Source organism: Girardinichthys multiradiatus, chromosome 1 (genome assembly GCF_021462225.1).
Source record: "Girardinichthys multiradiatus isolate DD_20200921_A chromosome 1, DD_fGirMul_XY1, whole genome shotgun sequence".
Lineage (NCBI taxonomy): Eukaryota > Metazoa > Chordata > Actinopteri > Cyprinodontiformes > Goodeidae > Girardinichthys > Girardinichthys multiradiatus.
In genome coordinates this window covers 6,794,652-6,815,289 of record NC_061794.1, presented here as the reverse complement: position 1 = coordinate 6,815,289, position 20,638 = coordinate 6,794,652, and the positions used below count along the sequence as shown (strand labels likewise).

General features: G+C 39.7%; 1 protein-coding gene across 1 annotated transcript; it reads left to right on the top strand.

Moving 5' to 3' along the window:
* The first annotated feature begins 537 nt into the window (after positions 1 to 537).
* On the top strand, positions 538 to 20,306 carry sdcbp2 (syndecan binding protein (syntenin) 2). Its single transcript, XM_047363963.1, has 9 exons — positions 538 to 695; positions 5,403 to 5,454; positions 10,157 to 10,253; positions 11,275 to 11,375; positions 11,996 to 12,160; positions 14,248 to 14,423; positions 16,315 to 16,486; positions 17,915 to 18,006; positions 18,860 to 20,306. The coding sequence occupies exons 2-9, from the start codon at positions 5,404 to 5,406 to the stop codon at positions 18,912 to 18,914; spliced, it is 909 nt and encodes a 302-aa protein (XP_047219919.1). The 5' UTR covers positions 538 to 695; position 5,403; the 3' UTR covers positions 18,915 to 20,306.
* The last annotated feature ends 332 nt before the right edge of the window (positions 20,307 to 20,638 follow it).

Sequence of the window (20,638 nt, the reverse complement as noted above, 5' to 3'; positions counted from 1 at the left end):
AAAGTATTTTTTGAATTTGAATATAAAATAAATTGATATATACAAATAAACTGTTTCTTGATCTTTACAATGTAGTTTGAATTTAAATGATGCTCCCAAGATGCACCTGGAGAGATGCCATAGCAACCATGGAATCCTCAACAATGCTACACTGAGGACAGCTGCTTAGGCAGCATTACTATAGATTCCATGGTTGCTATGGACATTAGACATTAATGGCCGTGCTTTGAGTTATTTTTGAGGGACAGCAAATTCACACTATTATAGACGATGTATACTGACTACATTGTATCTAGGTCTCATATCTTTTGCGTTGTCCCATAAAAAGATATAGTAAAATATTTACAAAAATGTGAGGTGTGTATTTACTTTTGTGAGATACTGTATAAATTTAATATCTAAAGTTGGAATTAGAGATCGGTTGGTTTTGTGATTAAATGGTAAATTAGCTTGCCAAATTATACACATACAGTTTATCTGCCGGTGAGTCATGACTCATGTGACCGATACGGGGCGTGGCTTTTAGCGTCAACACTGATTGACGTGGTTCCGAGCAGGAAGCCAGCTGTGACATCACTTTCCAGAAGTCCCTTTCAGGTTTCAGACAGCCACCAAGAAACAGCTAAATAAAGGGAGAGCACTACTCTCTGGGAGTCCCGTCGGTTCGAGTTGATATCAACGCATTGTTTTCACAGGTGAGACTGTTTTTATAAAGGCGTTGGGGTGAATCCTTTCTAAACGGTGAAGGGTTTCGTTTCCCCCCCCAAGCTAACGTCGTTTCGGCTAGCTCTCCGCTTCCCCTCTGCTGTTTATGTCGGAACAAAGACGTTCTGTTTCGTGGCTCCGTTACTTCTGTCTGCCTTAAGATTCCTCACACAGTGTTTTCTCTTTCCGCTTCTTTCTGTCTTGCCTTTAAATGGTTAACAGAAGGCTTTTTAAAACCATGGAACTGCTTGTGAATTTTTAATGACTATGCAGTAACGCTAGCTTACGTAGATGTGCGACGTCTTGTGTCTTCTGTCTCAGATTCAGCGGTAGTTTCTTAACAAAGTTGTCTAGATCAGAAAGGTAATTAGATTAACAATAGGAGTTTTTAAATTACGCATTGTTTAATTCCTAACCCATTTCTAAGTCTCTTATTTTTATAGGATACAATCCAGATTATACTCGTTGTGGTTTATTTGTTTGCGCTTTATATAATGGAAGACATATTTAGCAGCTAGTGCGCAGGGTGTGGGTCAGTTCATGTTTTCCCATCATTCCTCCCACCTCCCTCTCTCCCTTCCTCTTTTTGCTTTCCCTGCCGTGCCAGTAGACCGAAATAAGCTGCCAAAAACACCACATTCTTGGATCCAACCAATTCGTTCAGGCCTACCAAAGTTAGCTGACCAGTTTCCACTTGCTTTTAGTTTGGTTGTCACATACTAGGCTGAAAAGGAGCAGAGGAAAGGAAAGGGATTGAGTTCATTTTATTTCCTTGAGTTTTTCTGTTTAAACCCGCTCTGTTTTCATTCCTTTCCTCGGCCTTAGTCGAGATACATATTATTAGTTGGACTAAGAGGAAGATTAAAGATACTAAAGAAAAGAAAACACAACTGGCTCATGAAGTGTGGATTTCCACACCAGGATTTCCACATTTTAAAAACTATGCCGAATAAGACAAAACCTAATTAACTAACTGCTTTGTGTGTATTTAGGTTGATGACATAAAATGAGCTACAACAACATTTCCCATTGGGATGAATAAAGTATTTTTCAATTGAATTGAATTGAATCACAAGAGGCACAAGCTGATGAACTGGCATCAGTAAACATAATGGCAGATGGGTCTTTTGACAGTCAGTTTCTGTAGCGTTCTGAGTTGCATTTAAACTGCAAGGGTTTTGACCTTTCACCTAATATTGAACCTTGTCTTCAGATCTTTAAATTGCTAGTGTCTCTTTATATCCTGTGAGAATTTTTATTCTGCCGAGTTTCCATGCATATTTGTGACTTATAAATTGAAAGAATACAGTACTCTACTTGTATTAGCTTAAATAGAAATGTATTTTACAAGTGCAGTGGTGCTTGCAAGTAGTCTGAACTCTACTACTTTAGCTTACCTGAGCGTTTCCCTTTCTGAAGATGGGATTCTTCTCCTACTTCTTCCCTCTGGTGGTGACTGAGCTCATGCCGATGGTGTGGATGCTTGGTAGGGCTAGCTGGTGTATTGGGCTCATTGTAAGTCTGTGTACCTGATGATCACTTTCTAGGGAGGTTGTGAGTATTAATGAAATCTGAAACCTCTGGGCATTTAATTGTAGCCATATTTTCCTGAAATCCATGTGTTCTCATGTCTTAAATGTTTGCTGCCAAGGTTTCTTTTTTTGTTTAATCTTGTTGAAACGGGAATTTGTTTGCAAAAATGCAGATAAAGAGGAAAAATACAAACTGATATTCTTAAAAGATTTCTGATTACTTGTCTTATGCGCCTTAGAATGTCACCAGAGATCTATGAAAAATAGCAAATTAAGAAGAAAAGCCAACCATATTCTCAAAATTGCTTTTCTAGGCTTTTTCACTTCAGGTCTGCAGGTCGCCTGAGAGAAGAACACAAAGCAAGCGAACTCTTTGCTGATAAATAAACAGGATGAGATATTAAAATGGCCTTCTTTGTGGACCAACACAATGATGCACTTGTGTGCGAGGACTGTGGAGAACAGAATAGAGTAGCGGCTGGAGTGTAGCTGGAGGAGTGAGGTGTCACAGTAATTTGATTGTAGCCAGCGTATTTTAGAAGCTCTGTGCAGATTTTACTTATTGGTGTCGAAACAAGTCTCTGTCCACATAGGCTATGGTTATGTAACCTTGAGTCACCAGTGTGGGAACTTTCAACATTTGGTATTTTAGAGAGTACATCTACGTGGGAAGGGTCCTCTTTCACTCACTCAATGCAAGCGACGCTGCTTCAAGCTTTACTACTATTAATATTGTTGTTTTGATATCATTCAGTCCCAATGATTGCTTTTATTCTTTTTCCCAATGAGGAAGGGATCTATCGACATGTCTTATGACTGTCACACATAGTTGTGTAAGTGTGATGAGTTACTTTATGAACTCCCAGACCTGCCACTACTGACATGACAGTGCTTTAATTCACACTCATAAATAGGTTTTTGCTTCTAAGTTAAGATTCTGTCTGCATCTAGCGTTCTTTTAGTCTTGTTGTTCTTCGTGTCTGTTTTATCAGTTCTGCACTGTTCCACGATAAGTTAACCATATTCAAGGGTTTCTCCACCTTAGAAAGTTATATCTGTAAACAGAACTCTGTTTCTCTACATTCTGTTCGCCTTAGGGTTGGGTGGGTTCCATTTTCTTTATCCACTAACCTTTCTCAAATTATGCAGTACCATTCATACACAGAAATATAGGGTTTTTTGGCTTCCTCATTTACTGCGATTTGAGTCTTTGTTTTATTATAGAAGCAGCAGTGAACTGTCTTTTATTGCTATTGCATCAGAACGAAATGTGTTTTCAATAATAAAAAGATAAACACAGATCAATAAAGGGTTCATGATGTAAACCTTTATCCTCCATAGCCTGTCCCTCATCCTCCATCGTGCCACTTCTAAGTTTTAAGAAACTTACATGACAATAACTTTTTGTTGGGTTGCACCGTGTGCTGTTTACTTATTCATTCAGCCTCTGAAAACCCATGCATCTTGAGTTATAGTGAAAGCTCCGGAGACGGATAAAACGGTGCTTGGTCATTTTGTTCCCTTTACCATTTTGTACAATGGTAGTTTTGTACCTGCCGTTTTCGGGTGTAAAAATGAGCAGTCTACAATTTTGCGTTTTTGTACCGACCATGCATCAGTTCTGACCTGCCTTGGGGATGTTTCATGCAAAACAGTAGTGCAGTGCTGCCACCCATCCAGATGAAAACATAGAGCTACATCACATTATAACATGAAATGTTTTGTTGTTGGATCATAGTATACGTTTACCTTATAACGTCATGAATGAGATGACAGTGCAGATAAATGGATGAGAAAATGTCTCGTCTGTTGGAACTGATTAAGTTCTATTTCATGCTTAGATTGAGCCACGGAGGCCAAATATCAGAATCAGCTTTATTGCCAAGTTCGTACATACAAACGAGTATAGCATTGTAGGCACTACTATATACTTTTTAAGAGCTTAAGAATGGACAAACTAATACCAGATTGCAGTCATGCATTCTTAGTGGTGTGATTGAGTTGTAGAATGGACATGATGCAGTGTCAGCCCATTCCTAAACGGTAGATGTTTCTGTTTAGAAAAAAAGAAAACAGTTCTTACTACCTGGCATTTATTTTGTTCAACAGAAGAATAATCAGGAGGTAAGAACTCTCTAGACAAACAAGACATTTCATTTGCAGTGCTTGTTTTTTGTGACGTCTTCAACAATACCAAAGCTATTTCTGGATTCGAAGCTAGAATAGTGTTCATGCATGTGAAAAAGACAAACGGGCATAACATTTGTTGGGTTTTGTGTTCAAACTGTTATGAACCGAAATGGGGCTTGTATACAGGAAAGCTGAAACTAACGCATCATTAGCACCTAAACAGAAGATAATTATGGTTCAGTAGGCTGAAGAGGAGACGTCATAGACTGTGGATGATTGGTTGGAACCTGCATTCAGTGATGAATCACTCCCTTTTGGACAAGGTGATAATTCTGCAAATTTTGTTTGCCGCAGGTCAAATAAAACTTGAATAAATAACCACCTATGGAAAAACTCTTTCCAGAACATTGATTAGAGGTTACCCGTCAGATTAAAGACCCAGGCTGAGTGACAGGTACTACCGCTGCAATAAATGCACCGGTGGACTTTGACATGTTGCTTCTGTTTGGTAGTTGTCATTGTCTGACTGCCTCACCCGGCTCTGCTCTGCTGTTGCTCAACCTCAGTCATCTGATTTTCTTTCATTTCTGCATATTACTTCAGGTTGTTGTTTTGTTTTATATCCAGGCTAAAGACTTTGGAGTTAAATCATGTTTTGGGGAGACATTAAGGAAATTTTGAGTGTATTATAATGATTTACAAATCCCTCAGAACTCAGGTAATCACATCTCTTTGGTTATACTTTCTCCGAGGAAAGATGTACAGTATTTCCATTATGGCTTCAGTTTGTAGTTTGTTTTGGAAAAGAAATTGTTGAGTCAAATGCTCTCTGTTGTTTAAACTACCAACATGTTTTATTTATATACACATTATACATTTATATGCACTGAATTTCATGCACTTGCAATTCAGCATCCCAGAGAGTATTGATCCACAGTTGTTGTTTTAAAATGTAGCTGAAGTTCTAGTCTAATGGATGAAGGTAATGTAAAGATTTTCTGCTCATACCCGTTTGTGTTCTTTTTTTCCCCTCAGAATGTCTCTGTATCCATCCCTGGAAGACCTCAAGGTCGACAAGGTCATTAAGGTAAGTGTTGTTGTGATTCTTTTATAACCATTTATAGCATGTTGATTAGGCAGGGTGCATGTACAGGGGTTGGACAATGAAACTGAAACACCTGTCATTTTAGTGTGGGAGGTTTCATGGCTAAATTGGACCAGCCTGGTAGCCAGTCTTCATTGATTGCACATTGCACCAGTAAGAGCAGAGTGTGAAGGTTCAATTAGCAGGGTAAGAGCACAGTTTTGCTCAAAATATTGAAATGCACACAACATTATGGGTGACATACCAGAGTTCAAAAGAGGACAAATTGTTGGTGCACGTCTTGCTGGTGCATCTGTGACCAAGACAGCAAGTCTTTGTGATGTATCAAGAGCCACGGTATCCAGGGTAATGTCAGCATATCACCAAGAAGGACGAACCACATCCAACAGGATTAACTGTGGACGCAAGAGGAAGCTGTCTGAAAGGGATGTTTGGGTGCTAACCCGGATTGTATCCAAAAAACATAAAACCACAGCTGCCCAAATCACGGCAGAATTAAATGTGCACCTCAACTCTCCAGTCTCCACCAGAACTGTCCGTCGGGAGCTCCACAGGGTCAATATACACGGCCGGGCTGCTTTAGCCAAACCTTTGGTCACTCATGCCAATGCCAAACGTTTCAATGGTTTCAATGGTGCAAGGAGCGCAAATCTTGGGCTGTGGACAATGTGAAACATGTATTATTCTCTGATGAGTCCACCTTTACTGTTTTCCTCACATCCGGGAGAGTTACAGTGTGGAGAAGCCCCAAAGAAGCGTACCACCCAGACTGTTGCATGGCCAGAGTGAAGCATGGGGGTGGATCAGTGATGGTTTGGGCTGCCATATCATGGCATTCCCTTGGCCCAATACTTGTGCTAGATGGGCGCGTCACTGCCAAGGACTACCGAACCATTCTTGAGGACCATGTGCATCCAATGGTTCAAACATTGTATCCTGAAGGCGGTGCCGTGTATCAGGATGACAATGCACCAATACACACAGCAAAACTGGTGAAAGATTGGTTTGATGAACATGAAAGTGAAGTTGAACATCTCCCATGGCCTGCACAGTCACCAGATCTAAATATTATTGAGACACTTTGGGGTGTTTTGGAGGAGTGAGTCAGGAAACGTTTTCCTCCACCAGCATCACGTAGTGACCTGGCCACAATCCTGCAATAACAACAGCTTAAAATCCCTCTGACCACTGTGCAGGACTTGTATATGTCATTCCCAAGATGAATTAACGCTGTATTGGCTGCAGAAGGAGCCCCTACACCATACTAATAAATTATTGTGGTCTAAAACCAGGTGTTTTAGTTTCATTGTCCAACCCCTGTAAGTGTACCATGAGGGCTACATATAAGGACTTAGAAATCAAATGAGGCATTAGATAAAAGTCTTACCTACTAAACGTTCATATATGATATCAAGAGCAAAAAGATAACTTTTCTAGAAAGGGTTTTCTGTATTTTCCAAATGGCCCCTCTATGTATAAAAGTCAAATGGTTGTAATTCATGAGTCCTTTAACATACAGTCATACAGCAAACTAAAAGTCCAAAAAGTGGCAAAAGAAGGTCTTCAATACGTTTACACATGTAAGCAAGGCACTTCTCCACATCCTATGCACACGCACAGGTAAACACAAAAACTCCCCACTGTGTGCTCAGACATTTTTATTAGCTTATTTAAAAATGGTACTTCCCAACCAAACACCATATAAACAATCTGTAGCGGTACATAAAAGTTTCCTTTTACTGGTCGTGGATAAAGTTCTTTACCACGTTTCCTCTGCCCAGTTGACAAACAACAAGAGTCCAGTTCGGTCCGGTCCTCCTCTGAAAAGTAGCTGACCCTTCTCTACCTGCCTCGTCAGGGGTTTAGCTTCTGTTAACAAAATGTTTTGCCATGATTTATTTGGTAAAGTCCTCTGGTAGTGCCCAATGCACAATAACACACCGAAGGTGCAAAAAAAACCAAACAAGAAACCTGTTTATGCTTGTTTCTCAAAGCAGGCTTCCAGTTTGGCTCTCCTTCTTGTAGATTTATGACAGGAATTTCATTGACAACATTCCTGTAGCATCAGCACCAGAGCTGTATGCAAGAGAGTAGGTGGGACTCGTTTTAAACTGAAATATACAGACCACTTCTCAGTACCTATTCTTTCTGGCTGATGGTTTGGTCACTTTTGAATGTTGGTGGTGCTTTCACACTCGTGGTAGCATGAGACGGACTCTACAACCCACACGTGTGTCCAGAGCCTGGAGGTGCTACCAGGAGACAGACCAGTACACCAGAAGACGTGGAGGAGGCCGTAGGAGGACAACAACCCAGCAGCAGGACCGCTACCTCTGTCTTTGTGCAAGGAGGAACAGGAGGAGCACTGCCAGAGCCCTGCAAAATGACCTCCATCAGGCCACAAATGTGCATGTGTCTGCACAAACGGTTAGAAACCGACTCCATGAAGATGGTATGTGGGCCCGATGTCCACAAATGGGGGTTGTGCTCACAGCCCAACACCGTGCAGGACGCTTGACATTTGCCAGAGAACACCAAGATTGGCAAATTCACCACTGGCGCCCTGTGCTCTTCACAGATGAAAGCAGGTTCACACTGAGAACATGTGACAGAGTCTGGTGACACCGTGGAGAGCGATCTTCTGCCTGGAACATCCTTCAGCATGACTGGTTTGGCAGTGGGTCAGTATTGGTGTGGGGCTGGCATTTCTTTGGTGGGTCGCATGGCCCTCCATGTGCTCGCCAGAGGTAGCCTGACTGCCATTAGGTACCGAGATGAGATCCTCAGACCCCTTGTGAGACCATATGCTGGTGCGGTTGGCCCTGGGTTCCTCCTAATGCAGGACAATGTTAGACCTCATGTGGCTGGAGTTTGTCAGCAGTTCCTGCAAGATGAAGACATTGAAGCTATGGACTGGCCCGCCCGTTCCCAGACCTGAATCCGATTGAGCACATCTGGGACATCATGTCTCGCTCCATCCACCAACGTCACGTTGCACCACAGACTGTCCAGGAGTTGGTGGATGCTTTAGTCCAGGTCTGGGAGGAGATCCCTCAGGAGACCATCCACCGTCTCATCAGGAGCATGCCCAGTCATTGTAGGGAGGTCATACAGACATGTGGAGGCCACACACAATACTGAGCCTCATTTTGACTTGTTTTAAGGACATTACATCAAAGTTGGATCAGCCTGTAGTGAGTTTTTACACTTTAATTTTGTGTGATTTTGTTGTCAGCACATTCAACTTTGTACAGAACAAAGTATTCAATGAGAATATTTCATTCATTCAGATCTAGGATGTGTTATTTGAGTGTTCCCTTTAATTTTTTGAGCTGTGTATATAGATAGATAGATAGATAGATAGATAGATAGATTAAAAACCAGTTTAGATTGTATTCATATGGTTTACTGTGCAAATGTCTTGGGTAGAGATGCATAATTTGAAATCTTTTGGATGATATCCAATTCCTGTTTTTTTGCACAGATTTGACCAATCTTACAGATTTTAGCCAATTCCAACTTCTCTTTAAGAACTAAAATTTAAGACAATATCGGAACATGTACAAAAAAATCTTTCTAGGTTTCTTGCTGGGAGTGGTTGTTGATTATTTAGATCAGGAGCAGAGGCAATACAATGCTGTATGAGTGAGGCAGAAGTTGCTGTAAAACACAAAAGGATTGAAAAGTTGGCATTTGAAACTAGCTTTAGCATCATATATTGATTGTTAGTGTGGATAGCTTTACAAAAACAGCGTCTTTTGGGCATTTTGGGTGATGTCATCTGTGTCCGGTGTGAAAATAGCCACTGTGTGACTGTCCAACTGGCTAAATATTACATTAGCATGAAAAATGCAGGTTTATAACACTTGGAATATATTAGCTGACAATTACTGCAGTCCTTTGCAGTGTGAATATTGCACACACTGATATTGCATTTTTCCCAGAGAATGTAGACTCAGATTCCAGACAGAAGCTGAAAGCTGAAAATGATATAACAGAGCAGGTTTACTGGAGCACGTTCAACTCTCATGTTCTCTGCCTAAAAGTTCCTCTGGCAGCCTTAGTGAACCACAGACATGTTATGGTACAGTTTCCTTTTAAATAGCTTTCTTCATTCCTGCTTCCTCTGACTTCCTTTTAAACTCCTCACTGATGCTGAAAATGATTCACTTTGAGTGTTCTTCAGTTTGTAACAACTTCCACACTGAAGTGTGTTGTCACTACTACTTGGTAGTGTTTCTTATGGTTAGTTCACTGTTCAGAAAAGGATACGATTTTTGAGTTTTCAACCGACCAGTCACTGGTCAGGGTAAGCTAAGCTAAAATTGTGCAACTCGTGTCAACAGCTTTTTGTTTTGGGACCATCTCTAGTCTAGTTATCTGTTTAACGTTCAAGTTATTTTATGTAATATGTCTTCAGACTTTGACTTCTTTAAAGACATTTTTTTTAAAATTTTGAACAAATGATGAGTCAAGACTTATGTTTGACCAAATAAGTGCACCAGAGTAACCATTTTATACAACGTGCTGTCCTGTACATACCTTAAAGGGAGTTTCTTTCACCTGATCTTAATCCTGTCTTTGTTTTCGCCATACGTATTGTTCTGAATGGAAATGTATCTAATTCAGAACACCTTCGTTCAGGAGTGCTTTCATTTGACTGGTGTGTCTAATTGCTTTCTAGGCTCAGGTCCAGTTTGCACAAAGTACCGCCCCCATGCCAGCCATCACTGAGGGAACCTACCAGCCTCAGCCTGTTACTGCTGGGATGCCAGGATCCAGTGAGTCCTATGTTCTGTTGAAGCCCTAAAGCATTTTCTAGTTTACAGTGTTAAAACCAAACCACATATACAACCACCCTCGGTTACCTAAACGTTCCTGTAATGTTTTTAATTTGGTCTCTTTCTCTTCTTTTCTCTGTTTGTTTTTTATGTCTGAGTCTGGAAGGGAACTGCCTTCTTTATTTAGTGTGAAAGTAGGTCCCCTATAACCCATATGAGGGGTCCATAATAGAATAGAAATGGGCTAAAAATAGGTAGAGATTAGAGACAGCATTATTTTTGTTAATCTTCTCTGAGTTCCCCCTGCATCCCACTCTCCCACTCCTTCAGAGACCCCTCTCTATTTGGATACAAAGTCCTGTGGGTTTTTCCTCCTTTGTTTTCACCTCAGCCGAGCTCGCTGTGAGTCACCATGGTGACTGGCAATGGCAGTTGTGCCGGGATAGGGCGAGGGGAGGTGAAGGAGAAACTCATGGGTATTTGAGCGAGCTCGAGAGAAAAAGGAAGTCTAGTTAAAGGAAAAGAAAGAGATCAAATAGGATGTTGGCAGGTCATATTAGCTACAGCATCTATTTGCTTAATTTATGTGTGTATATTTATATATTTACATTTTTTTGTTTTGTATAAATCAACTAATATACAAAGAAGAGGAGAAAATGTACAACAGTTATGTGTTCTATTAATTCATGGTAATCCCAGTAATCTGTCACTCTGAGCCTGCTGTTATAAACCTAAAAGATTAAAATATGGCTGGCCAAATGAGATCAGCTGATATTATATCAGTGTTTGGACACCTGTAAAGAAAGGGCTGGTTGTTTTTCTGTGTTGGAAGTTAAACAAAAGGCTCAATGAATTGCTGGAAGCAATCTGTATGGACTTCATGCACTAATTTGGTCATTCTCGTGAACTCATTTTATCAACCCAGACATGTTGCCTCCTACCAACCACCTGTCTTTGATCCTGTCTTCTCCCACTGGTTTTTATCGCCTCCATTTTTCACCCATCCTCCCCTTTCTTTCAGGTTTGTATCCTAATTTGGAGGAGCTTGGAGATTATATGGGACTGGCCCTCAACAGCGATGAAGTCCAGAGGAACATGGCTCTTGTGCCTGTGGCTGACAATGTGAGCATTTTAGTGCATTTAAAGATATTTGGTTGGTTCATCATTGGTATCATATTGCTGTCTCTTTACAGTTTGTTTTATAGGAGAACAGAAATGGGTCAAATTGCATTAGAAACACACACAAAGCTGTTGCTCTCCCTTCGACCTGCCATGAGCAGTCAGAGCACAGCAGCTCTGTGGAGCAGGAGATCCACTCGCTGAATGACTGCAACTGTGTTGGAGACTGTGATCCCTTCAGTTTCCTCAAACAGCATGCATGCAAATCTTTCACCACCCCAGCCGCTCATCTTGCAGCTCATGACCCATGTTGTCTTCTGTTTGATTATAACTTTTATTTTCTGAGTTTTCATATTTTCATCCTTGATTTCAAGCTAAAAAGTAAGAATTGTAAAGAGCTATGCGAGTCATTTCTAATCTTTTAGCTATCCACAGGAGGAGATGAAATGGAATTTTCCCACAGAGCTCTTTTTAAATCACCATTCTTTTTTATCTCCAGCTGAATTTGAACATATTTCTCTTTATACCCCTCTTTCATCTTCCCTCCTCTACACTCCCTTCTCCTCTCTGAACCTTCTGCTATGTTTGCCTCTCTTGTTTCTCCCCCTCCTCTGCCATCACAGCAAGTGGCCCTACCCTCCAGCTCAGGTGTTGGGGCGATGGTTCGCCCCGTGACGGGTACAGATGTGGGCATCGTGAGGGCAGAGATACGTCCAGGGCTTCGAGAGATTATTCTCTGTAAGGATCAGGACAGGAAGGTCGGGCTCCGTCTCAGGGCCATCGACAACGTGAGTCAGCACCTATTTCCCCTGCACCTTTGCTCACATTCATTTTTTGGCACAATCTGACCCTTAGCAAGCAGTTTGCCTCTGCAGTCTTTTGCTCTTTCTTCGGGATGTGGTTTGAACTTGTACCTGAATCCTGTATCTATAATGGTAATCAGTAGTGTTTTTATCATTTTACCTCATTAGGAATCTGTTCAGTATCTCCAGCTGAGATTTGTTTTCCCATATAAAAATGTCCAAATATAGTCTGACTACTCAAGATTATCTTCTGATACCATTATCTAACTATTTCAGACTAGATTTGGATTCATTTTACTGGGAGCCAGATACGATGTATGTAAACTATAGCTTGTAACCCGTTACCGAACCTGCAGGGTTCATTTAAGAACGAAGTCAAGGGAAAAAACTTGTGCAACAAATGAAATATTAACCAGGTTGGAAGGCAATCTTTAACATTTTTTTTGTCTGAGAGACAAAGGAGAATATGAAAAAAACATTTGTGGAACAAAACAAACGATTGGTTTAAAAAAGAGAATGGTGTTCACATAAACTATATATAAAAACAAACACTACAGTTGTAGGAATCTCATGGCTGATTTACTGTTTGAGGCCTTGAGGTTACAGAAAAGCACTAATGTACAGCTGCCTAACAATTGTAGATGTTTGTGTCTGAAACGTGGAATTTTGGGATATGTGTGGGAAACGTATAAAGACGAGTCTGATTGTTATCTGCTCTTCAGCACATCTCTGATAATCTCATGATTAAACACGTATATCAGCTTTGTTCGACGATTAGTCGAATTAGTGAAGGAACAAATGAAGCCTGAGTCAACTTTAGGTGATGTCAGGAAGTTCAGTTTGATCATTTCATGGTTTCAACGTAGGTGTAAATGATTTTTTTTTCTATTTGATTCAACAGTGAACAAAGAATCTTTGTATTTTCTGACAATGCTTTTTGTATTTACTACTTTGTAATATGTTTTCTGACATTATCATTATGTTCTATCATTTCCACTGAGCAGAGGATTCAACTACAACTCAGTTCAGTTTATTTATTTAGCGCCAGTTCATAGCAAATGTCGTCTCAAAGCACTTTATAAAACAAGTTAATTCAGTCCAATCATCCAGTTATCAAACGCAGCAGATTGCATAGACTTTCCATTGTTGATGTTTAGGGATGTTTTTAGAAATTTGAGATGCATGTACCTTTACACCCTAAACACTGAGACTAATGTTAACAGACTGCACACATTGTTGATATTCTCACAGATTTTTGCCTCTACCTACATAAATAATAAAAAATTGCTTGGCAGGAAGGCTAGGAAGAAATGTTTTAACCTGATATTTATGGTTCTTAAATAGAAATCAAATAGGCTGAGGTTTGTATCGGCAGATGAAAGTTTCCTAAAAATCACATCTCTGTTCAATGCATCATGTAACTACTGCTCAGCTTTATGGATATGTTTTAAAGGAAATAAGGACTAAAATATGTAGTTGCAGCATAAGCAAAACATCAAATATAATGTATTGGGTCTCTCAGAGCCCTAAGAAAGACTTTTATTCATGCCGACGTTCGGTCGCTCAATCAGGCATCACTTTACTTCGGTTTTAGTTCAGTGTTGAGAATCATTTTTTGATATGCACAGTGTGACATGATTAGATCTTCAGGTAAACATTTGACTCATCTTCTCCTCTGCTGTAAAACCAGTGTTTTTGTATGAAAATTACCTCCATACAGTTTAATGTGTTTTTACCCAGCAGTCTCTAAGGTTCATAGCATGGATCAAAGAACTAAATGACCCGAATGAGGTTTTAACAATAGTTTATCAAATCTAGTCAAAATTTACTGCCATGTTATGCTGTCTTGTTGGTGAAAGAAAGGAACATTTTGGTTTGGGTATTTTTAATGTGTTAACTCAAAAAACATCTACATTTAATGCTTCAAACTGTTGGATCATTTTACATCCTGTACTCTTGCTTCCCTCCTCTTCAGAATCTTTATTTTGTCTTCATCACTACTTTTCTTGCTCTTCTTCGGCTCCATTCGCTCACTCCTAACATTTCATGCCTTTGCTCTCTGGTCCTCACAGGGGCTGTTTCTCCAGCTGGTGCAGGCCAACTCCCCCGCCGCCCTGGCTGGGCTGCGCTTCGGGGACCAGGTCCTTCAGATCAACGGACAGAACTGTGCTGGGTGGAGCACAGACAAGGCCCACAAGGCTCTGAAAGCTGCAGCAGAGACCCGCATTGAGATGGTGGTCAGGGACAGGTGAGGAGTGTTTAATGTGCAGAGATGAGGAATTGAACCACTCCTTCCAAGAGCTTGTTTTTAGGGTTCACGACTAAATCTGAGATTTTGGCTTGCGCTGTAGCTTTTAGCCTCATTGAGTCTAGCGCTGATCTCTAACTGTGCAGCTTTGAAAACAAAAAAACAATTATTTCAGTCATTTCTGGTTTAAACTGGTGGACGTTTTGGCTCATTAACTGAACAATATTAGGAAGCACTCACTTGGTGACTAAGGGACTGTGGTCATGTGGTGACACCAAAATATAAAGCAGTGTGTCCTCAGCATAAGTGTTGTATAAGTATATGCCTGTTTTCAGATCTAGTGTTAACATGAGTTCTGGCTGATCGGCCTAATAATGACAAGTCACACCTGGTGTTAAAGTCCACCCTTAACAATCAGATCACAGTTGGCCACAAAACAGAAGTAGGTTAGATGAGCAAAAAACAATAGCAACCACGTCTGCTAATGTTTGTAGAACACCACGGACGTATTCTGTCACATAATGTGTGTTATTATACAGACATTAACACAGTAGAGATTTATCTGAGCTGCATTTTCTGTGGTGTTAGTTTGGCTACAAGCTCTTCATTAGCTTAATTTTGTAGTTAGCCAGATTCAGTGCGGAATAAGAAAAAAGAGAATAAATCTAAGACTTAAAAAAGCTCAGTTTCAGTGTACAGTCATCGAAGATTAACAGCTTCTATCAAATGAACAGTAATGCAGTAACAGAGCTGATACTTTGCAGACACGCCTTTATTAGGCTTTGTACATTGTGCTGCGTAAATGTGATTCAACATTCCATTTATTGATATATTTGCTTTCAATGAGTAATTTCATAATGTGGTGACTACAGCAGATACAGTCAGCTCTGAAAGCAGTAATAAAAAACGATAGACCCCATAAGTTACCAATAAATCATCCTAGACTGTAGAACAGCTTTTTAAAGGTTTCTAAAAATGAGTTTTTATAAAAGCATTTAACCAGATAAAGAAAATTCTACAGTTATTCAGTAGTTTTAGCTCACAGCACAGTTGAGTTTGGCAATGCTGTTTACAGAAGTTTGTTCTGTTTTTTTTTTGTTTTTTAGCTGGGAGCTGTCCAGATAGCTCAGTGGGTGATTTCAATGTCTCCCAGTAAGGTTTGCATTCAGACTGCCAAAATAATGCAAACATGAGTGTCTCAGGGCACTTCAGTGGGTCTTGAGTGGATTCAGATCTGTCCCAAGTGCAGTCAGATTGCTCAGAACTACAGAGTCACAATATATCAGCATTAACATTGTTATGGGCCGATATTTGTCATTTTCTTAACATTCCGGTATTGGTGCCCTAAGTAAAACTGGGGCGATATTAGCAACCAATGTTTATTTCCATCCTGTTGCTGTTTGTGTATGTGTTTCAAGAAGGGTGGTGCTGGCTATGTGGTTTTTGTTTGGTCATGTGATAGTGATGCAGCACATCAGTGGAGGTGTTTAACTGAAGCAGAGAAGCAACGTCATCAGCGTGGCTGTTTTTTATGGTGTTGAAAGTGTAGGGAAATAACATAATCGGAGTTAGTGGAGCGCATGCAGAAATTGAATAACAGTGGCCCGAGAATGGAGCCTTGAGGAACCTTAGGTAGTACTGCTCTGCCAAGTAAGATCTGACCCAATTTATCAGTACCAGAGAATCCCACCACATTTCTTCTCCATCAGATGAATGCTAACTGTTGTGTGGCTCAGCTCGGCTGGCTTTTTTTTTTCATTGTCAGTTTAAACTGTTTGTGAAATGACATAGTCAGTTTTATTGATTCTAAATTTTAATTGACGACCAAGCGATCAAAGTTAAAGCTTTACCCCTGTAATTTTCTGAGTTTTATTTTACTTCCTTTCCGAAGGCCTTTTCAGCGCACTGTCACCATGCACAAAGACAGCACAGGACACGTGGGCTTCATCTACAAGTCTGGAAAAATCACCTCACTGGTCAAAGATGGCTCAGCTGCTCGCAACGGCCTGCTGACCGAACATTACATCTGTGAAATCAACGGACAGAATGTCATCGGACTCAAGGTCAGCCTCCTTTTGTACACATCCATTAGAGTTTTGTTAAATTGTCTTGGATGCTATATAATTTTAAGTAGTGACAAAGACAAACTAAGTTTTGGTGGAATTATTGTCTGGTTGCTGTTTAAGTTTTCTTCATAAAGCTTTCTCCAGGACACTGGCTCCTGTTAAACAAAACTAGTTTTAAGTCTCATCTCACCAGCCTAGTAGCTACCGCAGGAGTGTAGTGGCACCACCCTGAGATGAAGTGAATGTGTTTTAATTTTTTTTGTTAGTTCCTGCACTTTTTCCTTTTTTTTTTTATTTTAACATTTTTTATTGATTTCAATTCCATTCACCACAGCCGTGATACAGAAAACATGCTTATGCTACACATATGTGGGGTTCTGGCTAAAGGAATATACCAAAGTTCAAATGAATTCAGATTGCTTATTCAATATTTGCAAACTGATGCAAACTAATCAAATATAGGGTTATATGGGGGTAGGGAGGGGTACTTGACAAGTCAACAAAAGAAAGAGGATCAGGTCTTTTGCCTGAAACTGATATTACCAATTGTGGGTCTGCAGAACCAATAAATCTCACCAAATAAGTTCTGTTAGAAGCTTACCAGCTAACCCTAAAATCAGTAGCTTTAGGAGAGAGTGCAACGTTTTAAGACATTGCTTTTCATAAAAGGAAGTATATATCTTCGTATTGACGTCCACTGCCTATACAAGTCAAAAGATTAAAATGAACATGTTAATGCGTATTTGATTAAAATAACCGTTTAAAATAGTCAAAGTTAAACTGATATACTTAGACCCAATAAAAACAGCCTCCCAGGATGCAGCGGTGGCGCAGGGGTAAAACACGTGACCCAAAGTTAGAGGCTTCAGTCCTCAACACAACCGTCGAGAATTTGACTCTCGGCTCAGGCAGCCTTTGCTGCATGTCTTCGCCCTCTCTTCTCCACTTTCATGTCAGCTTATTGTGGAAAAAAGAAAAAGAAAAACTAAGGCCACTAGTTCTGCAAAAAGACAGCCCTCCAAAAAGTCCTTGCATCAATGAGGAAAATGTTGTTGGTATAATAGGAAAGCATGATATAGGGTTGTTGTACGTAGCAATATCAGTCGCAGTAAGTCCTCACTTTCTAATCTGGTCTTTGGATGTTTCCAAAACTCTGACCTTTTAGTATGTTAGACCCTCATATCATCTGGGGTCAGTTGTAGACGTCTTCTGCAGTGAGACTCGCTCCAGCAGACGGAAAATAATATTGACATGTTCAGTGGGAATTCACATCACTTTAATTATAAGCAACATCAAATCTTGCTTCCTTGTCAGTCTTTTGTGATGTTGATATTGCACACATCAATACTATGAAAATATTTTTTTAGAATATGCGCTTAACATGTTTCTGATAGGAATTAATTACTGTCTCTCTGTTGTTTATAGGATTCTCAGATTAAGGACATTCTGAACACGTCTCCAACCGCCATGACCATCACCATCATGCCCAAGTTCATCTATGAACACATGATAAAGAGGTAGGACCCAAGCTTTAGCCCTGCTGTTTTATCTCAAAAACCTTCCGCACATAAACATTCTGATCTGCCATGTAAAGTCAGATCGAAGAGTCTCTTTTCTTCTTCTATGTGTCACAGGCAATAATGTGCTGTCAGTGTTTTGATATTGAAAGATATCATCAATAGTTAAACTGAGATTCTGTAACATGAAAATACTTTTCAAATATTTTAGTTTTGGGATAGTCAGCAGAACATTCTTTCTTTTACTCTTTTGAGTAAAAGAAAGAATGTTTTTATTTGTTACTGTTATGTTGAATTTCTTTGGGGCATACTGACATAAAACCTGTATTGTAACTTATTAATTGGTCATTTAGCAGTGTAATGACTGAGATTTGTAAATATGTTCTACAGTGATTAATTGTCTTATAAACGTTCTGACAAATTTATAAAAAGGTGTTTATGATGTTTTGTCACAATTTTATATTTATCTGAATTTTCTAAAAATTGCAAATGTTGGAAAAAAATTTCCAAAACAAGTGAAGATGTTAATTTTTTTATATATAATTTTTTTAACTACAGTCTGAGTTATTAAAAAAATGTATGAGATCACTGCAGCATATTTCATTGAAGTGTTGGTTTGTTGAATTAACCCGTAAGTCAATAAAATGTAACAATGTTGTTAACCGCTTTAAGGACACTGGAGCCTTAGCTTCGGTCTTCAGTCGTTTTAATAGAAATCTTAGTCCTGCTAAATGCCACTTTGTGTCCTCACAGTTCCTCAGAAGCTCAGAATCCAAATCCCAGTTGCATTAATTTCATTCGATCCTGTGTATAACCAAGCTAATGGAAGCTGTCTCATTTATCTGTCCTCCAGGATGTCCACAGGTCTGCTGCGGTCAGCCATGGATCACTCTGTTCCTGAGGTGTGAGGACCAGGAGTCGTGCTGAAAACTGTCAAGATGTCTAAAGAATACCTACTCTCATTTCTTTTCTTATATCTTTAACTCTCTGTTCTTCTGTCTTCATATCAAGAAACCTTCAAATTCACATTGCAATCATCATTTTCCTTTATTACCTGTAACATATTCTTAAACGACCTTTTTTTACTCTTCACTTTCTACATTTTATGATGTGTTTTCATTAGTACTGTCTATGTTAACTTAGTAGTCTGATATGTAGTATGTTTCTGTTTTTTATTTAGGGTTAGGATAATAGAGTAAGTTTGTTTAAATAAAAAACATGCACAAACTATTTTGGGTCCAGGGCGTCCTCCTCAGTGTGGAGTAGAGTCAGTGACACTTCATCCTTTTCTAAATGCTGTAAAAGCTAATTGGCAGCCATGCAGATTACAGATTTAGTCCCTGCACACCTTTTCTGTAAATAATCCAATAGGAACGAATACCTGGGCTACCCATCTAGTTCCAGTGTACAGTCATTTTCTATGGCCAGTAGGAGTGATTTAACACATTAGTGGTTATTTTGCGTCCTCCCACTTACTGGTGAGGATCATGTTTTAGTCAAACGTAGTGAGTGTTAGGATTTGATCATTTGCTGTCCCTGGATTTAGTTAAAGGTCTGAACATAGCAGTTTTCCATATTGCCCAGGAGATGGCGACCTATTGCAACACAGTTCCAACCTCTGATGAGCTTGGTTTGCAGGTACTACAAACAATGTTCACTTACCATGGTGAGTTGTTGGAAAAGAGGACAACAGACACTGTTTGTCCCCTCGTGCAGCTGGAGGACGGTCCACATGTGATGAGGGGAAAATAAAGTTCCATAAGAAAAAATCTGAACATTATTATGGTTGCCTGTTAGGAGGTAGTCAAGTGTTGTGTGGTCTTGTTTCAGTTGATCATGTTCAAGGAAATAGCTGGTATTATTTCAGATGGGGCCTGAGCTGGGCCCGCCCACTAAGTGCACTTTCCATTACCTTATAAGAGGTTGTTCCTCCTGTGTCCATTTTACCATTTAATTTCAGCCTTTTTTAATCTTTGTGGTGCCTCAATGTTAACTAGAGAACTCATTTAAAATCTTGTACTGCGTTTCATCCCTTTGTATTCACCCGCTGCCCCCATGACCGATGAGCGCAGGGAGACTGAGCAGAGCCTACTCATGTAAATTTTTACATGCTATATACATGTTTCTCCTTTTATTGCTGTTCATTTTTGGATGCATGTACTCAAGTTTCTCGGTATGCAATCTGGTTAAAAAATGCTGTCATTCTGTAAAAAAAAAATAAACAATATACAAAAATCTAGAAGTTTATATACGAATGTAACCAAGATAATATTGTAAAACAAATAAAGTCTTACGCTGCATCTGCCTCACTGACGCACAGTTCAAAGACAGACAAAGTCAACAGGAGTGTTTCCTTCATGCTGTTTAATATAGGGGATTTATTTATACCTTCATACAGTGGTGGGATTTTGATCCCATTCGTTTTTTTGTTTTTTCTGTACACTACTATTGCATTAAAATAATTATTTCAGATATGGTTCAAATATATAGTCATTCTGTACAGGATAACGAATGCCTGAATGGGCTGGATGTTAAAGAACTAGACCTCAGTATACATTAGGAAGGGACTACACACACACACACACACAGATACCAGTTCTAATCAACAAATGATGTTTTGTCCCCTCAACCA